The sequence below is a fragment of the Somniosus microcephalus genome, chromosome 3, assembly GCF_052327205.1.
Source record: "Somniosus microcephalus isolate GS21.2 chromosome 3, FLI_Smic_1.0, whole genome shotgun sequence".
NCBI lineage: Eukaryota > Metazoa > Chordata > Chondrichthyes > Squaliformes > Somniosidae > Somniosus > Somniosus microcephalus.
The window spans coordinates 270,896,909-270,905,885 of record NC_140989.1 but is presented as its reverse complement, the minus strand read 5'-3'; the positions used below and the strand labels follow the sequence as shown (position 1 = coordinate 270,905,885).

Below are 8,977 nucleotides of genomic sequence, written 5' to 3'. Positions count from 1 at the left end.
TGGGGCCTCACTCACTGTCAGGCACCGCGGTCTCTGGGCCTCAGTCTCCGGCCCCGGGCTCTCACTCTCAGGCCCCGGCCTCGCTCACTCTCCGGGCCCGGTGTTTGCCCGAGTTTCTCAGGCCCCGGAGTTTCTCGGGTTTCAGGCCCCGGGCTCGCTCGCTCTCCGGGCCCGGAGTTTCTCTCGGTCTGCGGCCTGTTTCTCTCTCCAGGCCCCGCGGTCTCTGGGCCTCACTCTCGGGGTTTTCTCGCTCTTTGGGCCTCGCTCTCTCCCGGTTTTTCCCCCGAGTTTCTCTCTCTCTCCACAGTCCTGTGATCTGTTCCTCTCTCTCTCTCTCTCTCTCTTCCCCACCCCCGGATCCAGTGACCCTCTCCTTACGGAACCGAAGAAAGCGCGGCCCAAACGGCAGCCACAACTATTTAGTACTGCGCAGGCGCAGAAGACCGCAGCGACGTTGGCGCGATCACTCCGTTTGTTGGGTCACAATGAGAGTGAGCGGGCTGCGCCGGCGCGAGTTCTCCCTCCCCTCCCCTCCCCCATGGAGCGGTTCGTGCTGAGGGGCAGCGCCGCCGGTCCAGCGCAGCCGGCCAAGGTTTATCGCCAGGCCACGCTCGAGTCTTTAAAGGTGAAGTCCAGGCTTCTGAATTGCGCGGTGGTCTGTAGATGGTGTAAGCTTAAAATCTGGTGTTTGTAAACCCATGAATCATAGGCCGTTCGCAGGTTCCTTGAAGACTTCTCACTGAAGTCTTTTCTGTGTGAGCTTGTTTTGTTCACATTTCCCAGTAATCCTTTGCCGAAGGAGGAAGAGAAACTATTCGTGGTCAGCCAAAAGATTCCTCTGTGTGGGTATATTTTTTAAGTCTTAATCGTTTTGAGGATCCAGGAGAGACTAGAGTTATGAGTTGATTGTAGTTGCAGGTCAATGCAGTATGCAAAATGAACTGTGCAAGTGACCTAGAGGATGGGAAATAGTTCTGGATGGAACGGATGAGGATCTGCACTATTGGTATGATGAAGGAGGCTCCAAGCACATCTTTTTGGGCACAGGTATTGGCAGCAAGAACATTCGGTGTTTCAGGAGACCTTTCTGAAGGCAAAAGACATTGCATGAAAAGGACCCTCGAAACACGATCTTTCTTGAAAGTAAATGCACTTGGGAACAGATCACAGAATCACAGAAACCCCACAGTGCAGATAGAGGCCATTTCGGCCCATCGAGCCTGCACCGACACATATCCCACCCGATCCCCGTAACCCCTACACCAACACATATCCCACCCTATCCCCGTAACCCCACGTATTTAATCCCCCTAACACTAAGGGTCAATTTATCATAGCCAATCAACCTAACCCGCACATCTTTGGACTGTGGGAGGAAACCGGAGCACCCGGAGGAAACCCACGCAAACACGGGGAGAATGTGCAAACTCCACACAGACAGTCACCCGAGGCCGGATTCGAACCCGGGTCCCTGGATTGGAAATGGAAAATGAATAAAGTCTTTTGTTACCGAGTACTAGTTGATTGTTTCTCAACATTTCTGTTGTGGCCTTGAGTTACCTGAAAGGTAAAACAATTATGTTTGAAAACAAATTTGAAAATGCCTGAAAAGATGATAATTAAAATAGGGAAAGTAAAAACTAATTACATGACAAATGAAAGCTTCCGGGAGTAGAATTAAAATGTGAATGAAATTTGGGGCAAAGACTAGGCCAAAATATGGTCTTATGAAAACCAATAAAAATAAGATTTAAATTTTTTTTTAAAAGACAAAATTAAAGCTATTTTTATGAAACTAAAACATCATTCCCAACTCATTCCCTTATTACTCCATACTGCCAGATATAACATTTGCATACATATACCATAGCCCAGTAATTTGAAAACACAGGGAAAATACATTTTATTCTGTTAGTACTGGATACTGTACACAATTTTGGATGATCTGCATTTTTGTCAAAGCGCTCACATTTCTGTAATTTGAATCAAGAATGCCCATGTTCATAAGATGTAAAATACTCCCTATTGATTCCTCTCCAAAATCGTAAACACTGAAGTAGTGTTTACGTGGTAAATGATGTGTTTTTTATTCTCAAAACAGAGGGTTGTGGTGATTGAAGATATTAAGAGATTTAAATCTATATTGGAACTGCCTAGTCAAACAAAGGAAAACTTAATGGAAGCATTACTAGAACTAAAGAAGAAAATACCATCTCAAGAAGTATTACGCTCAACTAAAATAGGTAAAGATTATAATGGTAGAGTTTTTTGTTTTCAACATTGTAATTTTTCTTCTGCTAAAATCTTTAAAATGTTGACATTGGATTAAATTATGTTTTTGTAACTTGTTATTTGCATTATTAAAATTGTGCTTGTGCTGCTCATGCCTTTTGAATCCAATATTTTGAAGTGTGGCTCATTCCACAGTACCAGTAGGGGGATCAAAACTGGATTAGTGGATTTTCTATCACTGCTGTTGATGTCATTAATTGAGGAAAAAGAATAGTTTGGGAATTCCTCCAATTTTGTCTCACTGTTTTCCCTCACCCTAAAGGAGAGGTGTCCAAGCATTTTGTTTTCAAGGGCTGTATATACAAGGGCTCAAATTGCTGATACTAACGGATGTTGGTGTTCTGATTACAAGAATCATCAATAAGGCTACAGACCTTTCCAAACCTCAATTGAAAACAGCACAAACCTGCAAATATAAGAGATATAAGCACAAATAGGAATGTGTTACAAAGATAAAATACTGCAGATGCTGGAAATCTGAAACATAAACAGAAAATGCTAGAAATAGGTCAGGTCAGGCAGCATCTGTGGAAAGAGAGACAGAGTTCACGTTTCAGGTTGGTGAAAGGACTGAAATGTTAACTCTGTTTCTCTCTTCACAGATACTGCCTGACCTGGTGAGTATTTCCAGCATTTTGTGTTATATAATCGGAATGAGTTGCCTGGGCTTTTAGGACAGGATTGCCCAAGCTTGTCAGTCGCCTGTTTAGACAATCTGAACTAAGGAGATGTAGAAATTTGTTACTGCAAAATTCTTCACCTACTGGCCTAACTATTGGATGGGAAAGCTGTTTATTGAGAAGAATGGATGTATAATGACAGCGTAGGTTTCACACATGGACTCTGGGCAATCAGTTGTACAAACACTTTCATGTTATCAACAACAACTTATATATTTATATAGCACCTTTAATGTAATAAAACGCCCCAAGGTGCATCACAGGAGTCTTATAAAAAAAACAAAATTTGACACTGAGCCATAAGGAGATGTTAGGGCAGATGACCAAAAGTTTGGTTGAAGAGGTAGGTTTTAAGTAGCGTCTTAAAGGAGGAAAGAGAAGTGGAGAGGCAGCGAGATTTAGGGAGGGAAGTCCAGAGCTTAGGATCTAGGCAGCTGAAGGCACGACCACCAATGATGGAGCATTTAAAATCGGGGATGTTCAAAAGACCAAAATAGGTGGAGCGCAAAATCATGGGGGATTACAGAGATAAGGAGAGACGAGGCCATGGAGGGATTTGAAAACAAGGAACATCAGCAAGCATGGGAGATGGGTGAGTGGGACTTGGTGCAAGTTAGAACACAAGTGGCAGAGTTTTGGATGACCTCAGGTTTATGGAGGGTAGAACTAGGGAGGCCAGCCAGGAGTGCATTGGAATAGTCAAGTCTAGAGGTGGTAAAGACCTGGATGAGGGTTTCATAAGCAGATAAGTTGAGATAAGGCCGGAGACGGGCAATATTACGAAGGTGGAAATGGGTAGTCTTCATGTTGGAACGGATATGAGGTAGGAAGCTCAATTCGTGATCAAAATTGACACCAAGGTTACGAACAGACTTGGCCAGCCATAGGCAGTTGCTGGGGAGAGAGATGGAATCAGTGGAAAGGGAATGGAGTTTGTGGCGTGAACCGAAGACAATGGCTTCGGTCTTCCTGATATTTAATTGGAGAAAAGTTCTGCTCATCCAGTGCTAGATATCGGTCAAGCAGTCTGATAGTATAGAGATGGTGGAGGGTTCGAGAGGTGGAGGAGAGGTAGAGCTGGGTATTATCAGCGTACATGTGAAAACTCACGTCGTATTGCCGAATGATGTCACTGAGGGGCAGCTTGTAGATGAGAAATAGGAGGGGGCCAAGGTTCGATCCTTGGGGGACACCAGAGGTGACAGTGTGGGATCAGGAAGAGAAGCCATTGCAGATGGTTCTATGGTTACGGCTGGAAAGATAGGAATGAAACCAGGCAAGTGCAGTCCCATCCGGCTGGACGACGGTGGAGAGGCGTTGGAGCAGAATTTTGTGGTGAACTCACCTTTATTTGTAACCCTCACATTTCTAAAATTTCACACACCATCACAGTTCCATCAATAAGTAGTCCTATAAAGAGGAACTGACCAGCTGACTGGTTTAGTAATATGCTGTGACATTGCATGGTTGGACTGAAAATTATGTTTGCAATTTGCATAACTAGATCCTGTTCTTAGTAGAAAGTGCAACCATTAAGGTAGCATCAAGTGGAGAAGATGAACCTCCACTGAGCGAAAATGATAAGATTCAGGAGGAAGCATAAGGGACCCAAGCGTGTACAGCTAAAGTCTTAAAAATACAAGACGAAAGGATGAAAATAAATGGACAGATCAAAGCACTTGTGTGTCCAGGTTTGAAACACGGTACAAACTCTCAAAATCTTCTAGCCATAGCATCCTACGTGACTCCGAAAAGGTGATTGATATGTTGTGACCAATGCAGAATAAGATTGTTGTGGGGTTCCTTAATGGATCAATGAAAGAGTAACTGCATTGCATGGTGCGGGGGCTGAAACATACAGGTCAGCAAGATCCCAGGTTTGATATTTGGTCTGTGATGAGTTTGGTGTTTTGAGCCTGGGCAGCACTGGGGTGCTGTATTTGGCATTGGTGTCTCTCTGCTGGATAGAAGTTCCTGTAATGGAAATCCATCCTATTTCCAGTTACAAAAATTTCTACATTCTGTGCTTTCAATTAGATTGTAGCAAAGTTAGAGCTCTGGGATTTAAAAATTGAAGCCCTGGCTGCTGCTTCTGTAGTTTTCCTTTGTCTTTTTGGCTTCAGAGCCTATTGGCAAAGCAAAAATATGCTTCTGTCCTGAAAGTTCACATATTGATGTCAAAGTGTGATCCTGATGCTGTGGAAGGTCCTGTGGTTGAGATTACCTGCAGTGAGCAATAAATAGCTAATTTTTAATTACAGATGTAGCATCAGCCATCCTTTTTTATCAATAGCATCCTGCTTTGACTTATGTTGATTTGAATCTACCTCCTCATTTCTTAGGGCACACTGTGAACAAGATGCGTAAAAATTCAGACCCTGAAGTGGCCGAGCTTGCTCAAGTCGTTTTCACAATGTGGAAAACCTTCATAAAAGAAAATAGAAATAAGCAATCCATAGAGGTGCGATGTGATTCTAAAACAGAGAGCCTTAGGGGGAATGCTCGAAAACTGTTAACTGAAGCCTTGGAACTGGAGGTAATTTAAATAAAAAGCCCTCTACACTGAGTGCTAGAAAGAGATTAAAACAGAATTTCTATATGTATATTTTAAATTGGAGGCTTAAAGGGGAAGAAATGCATTTTTCCCCAACATGGTCCCATTCTTTATACATTTGTAGAAGAAAATAAGTCTTACCAGAAAACCTTTGACTTTATATTTAAAAAAAATTGCCAGAATGGAAACTGTATAGTAGGGTCTCGCTCCGTGTAAGCCTGTTCATCAATTGTGGGGTGTGGAGTTGTTCAATTGTGCTAGCCGTAGAGCTACTTCACACTAGTCCAACGGCAGCACAAGAGCCTCCGGACTTCAGGGAAACAACAAGCTGGGATTTCTTTTTGTTTTTGGGCTCTGGGCAAGCCAGTATTTATTGACCATCCCCAGTTGCCCTGAAGACATTAAGAGTCAGTCATATAGTGTGGGACTGGAGTCACATGTAGGCCAGATTGGGTAAGGACAGCAGGTTCCCTTCCCTGAAGGACATTAGTGAACCAGTTCGGTTTTTACAATAATCCAGCAGATTTCATGGTCATTTCCCAGCTTATAGCATGGGCTGGATAAGTCTGGAGCAGTCCTTGGGCCAATCTGAAGTCACACCCTTGCTATTTGCAATAGGCATCCCAGGACATTCCTTGTAATTGAGGTCACTACAGCATCCTATGAGGGAGGGAGGAAAACCCTAATCAGAATGAGCATGTCTTCCACATCGCTGCTTTAAAAAAAAAGTCAGTCACTTTTGACTTGTATGAATAGACTTTCTTTGTTGCATTACTTCTAGTCATCTACTGTGCTACATAACCTTCCAATGAGTTTCACTGTTTGCAACCACTATTTCAGGGTACTTTGTGTGGATGTGCCACTTTTAGCATTTAACGTCAGATTATTAGTTTGTACAGGTCTTGCATATTTTTACCACTGCCTACTATAAATAAATACATTGTTCAATTATATAATCTTTTTTATAGCATGATCACCCTCTGATTGAAAACATAGAGCGAGAGGTTTTTCATCAGTGTTCTCGTCTGATCAACATCTCCTACCGACGGACAGTACGAGCACTGGTCTTTACTTTAAAACATAAGCCTGAAGTCCGAGAGCAAGTTAAAACCTACAGACTCCCAGTGAAGCAGCTTGTTGAAAACCACAAGAAATTATGACTCATAGTGGTTTTTAAAAAAAATTATGTATATACATATAAATTGTGAACTTCTAGAACTGCTGTGGCCTTTTTTAAACTGTAAACTCATTTTTCTTTATTTTTGGAGGAATGTCAATGAGTCAAATTTGTGAACCTTATTAATAAATTCCTGGTGTTTGTACAGAGCTGTCAGAGCATTCTTTTGGTCTGGTTCGTGACTGCTGTAAAAGCAATATTGCACTGATGTATAGTCTACGGAGCAAAGTAAATTGTATTTGTTCTATCTGTAAAACACAAAGGAATCCATGCAACTGATGATAAGAGGGAAATGAAAATAGCAATGTATCCAAGAATTCTAAAGAATGTTTTTAGGAAATGGGAAATGTATATATGATCAAGCAGCACTATCCATAATTGGATGATGACATAAGGTTGGCAACAAATGTAAAACTTACTCTTCTGGGGTCTCTTGAGGGAATCCTTTTGGATCAGTGGTAATTAGTTGGGTAGAAGAAACTGGTTGCTTTGATGCAAATTAATGTATTTTTTTAATTGCTTATAAGGCAGTTTGGTGCATTTGACTGTAACTTGTTCTGTCACATCTTTAAGAACATAAGAATCAGGCTCCCCCTGATGGTGCAGAGGTGTAATCAAGGCATACAGACTGGTTAGGTTTCAGTTTTGATCACCAGTCCTGAGTTTGCTGACCTTAGCTGGGTCTCTGGTAAAAGCTGTACAGTTAGTCACAGGACCCCTGGAGGGAAAGCTTTAGCCAAAATTCCAGCTCGATTGCCATACACTGATCTCTTTGACTGGAAAGTGTGCATATGTGCAACACTGGATGAGGACAGGATTGGACTGAGCTGCAATGTCCTCCACACATGGAGTGGTGTGGGTGTACAGGAGGATGACAACTACCCATGGCACCACACCCATATACTTTTAGGGGAAGGGAGAACAAGAAAAGGAGAACACGAGCAAGCAGTCTGCGCTATTGTCATATGGAAATTCAGTTTGGAGGCAGGTTGGATGCTGTGTATATTGTGGGGCCATTAAAATCTTGTGTTATTCTAAGTCAGCAAACTTTATTGTACAAAAGAGAATGATTCCAAAGGTTGCTGTCATTGGTAGAGCAGGACACCACCCGTTATAGAACCCACCTGAGTCATCAGCCGGGTTCTACAATGGGTGGGTGATGCGCCGTGCCAGGTTACCGCCCAGATGCTAAAGTTTCAAATTACCCCCTTGTCTCCAATATGAGTCCAATTTATTGCACATTTTGATAGCTGTGTAACTGGAACTACTTTTTACCTTCCAGACTTAAAGTCTATTCTGTGGTATTAACCTATACACCAGGTGATGATAAATGTTACTCTTACACCACTTCTGCTTCCCAGTACATCCTTGCGTTTGCATCATTTTGCAGGATCCATTTGTTGTTTATCACCTGCTGAATTATTCCTTGTATATTACTCGGAATGTAAAGGCTCTGGGTAAATGAGATAGAATCCCAGCGGAGGCCATATTCTGCATTCCCCCCTGTAGAAATGGGATTTAACATCCCTTCCCAACCAAAGGATTTCAGGGCCATGGTTCTTCCATTATCAATAAAAGGTGTGACACACAAATCATGACAACAGGAAGTAAGGATAACATGGATAGGAAGTGCACACCATACACAGGACTTTTAATGTATTATTAGATGTTATAAAACTTTTATATAGATTGTAAACTTTTTTGTCTAACTACACTACTCCCATGGTATGTGAAAGACCAATAAATTCTACCCTGGTTACTGTCGCAACAAAGGGTTCTTAGTCCTGCAACAATAAGTTCCGTGTGATTCTGGCTCGAGTGGTTTGAAACAACAAGCTTTAATATCTATTGACTAATAACAGTATTATTCTTATACAACTGTTCTACAGTATTCTATTAAATGACAAGCAAGTAATACAACCTGGTTCCTAGGCCCAAAGTGATCAGTTACAGCTCTCTAGGCTGCCTGTGTGGCTGTGGACTTCCAACTGTCCTGAGAATTCTAACTTTCAAAGGGGGAAAGTCCTAGCTTTATACTATTCAGCTACCTTAGGCTGCACGTAGACACCCCTTTTCTTATCTTCTAATTATAAATTATCCCATCTTTCTAGCTCTGCTTCAGCTGACTGCTGATGTCATGGCCCCAACTCTTGATTTTGGCTGGAGACACAGTGGGCTGGATTTTGCTACGGGGGCGGGTTGGGGTCGTGTTCCCCACATTTCGTGTTTCCCACACGAATCCTGAACGATGTGGGAAATTGATGCAATTTTGAT

General features: G+C 42.4%; 1 protein-coding gene across 3 annotated transcripts; it reads left to right on the top strand.

Annotated features, from left to right (window-relative positions):
• Positions 1 to 471: 471 nt before the first annotated feature.
• On the top strand, positions 472 to 6,848 carry tceanc2 (transcription elongation factor A (SII) N-terminal and central domain containing 2). 3 transcript variants are annotated; one of them, XM_085982513.1, is made up of 4 exons: positions 472 to 625; positions 2,102 to 2,243; positions 5,315 to 5,433; positions 6,495 to 6,848. In XM_085982513.1, the coding sequence occupies exons 1-4, from the start codon at positions 539 to 541 to the stop codon at positions 6,684 to 6,686; spliced, it is 540 nt and encodes a 179-aa protein (XP_085838639.1). In that variant the 5' UTR covers positions 472 to 538; the 3' UTR covers positions 6,687 to 6,848. The 3 variants fall into 3 exon arrangements, with proteins under 3 accessions (XP_085838639.1, XP_085838638.1, XP_085838640.1); XM_085982512.1 differs by having other exon boundaries at positions 485 to 625; positions 5,315 to 5,508; XM_085982514.1 differs by lacking the exon at positions 472 to 625 and adding an exon at positions 858 to 1,047 and having other exon boundaries at positions 5,315 to 5,508.
• The last annotated feature ends 2,129 nt before the right edge of the window (positions 6,849 to 8,977 follow it).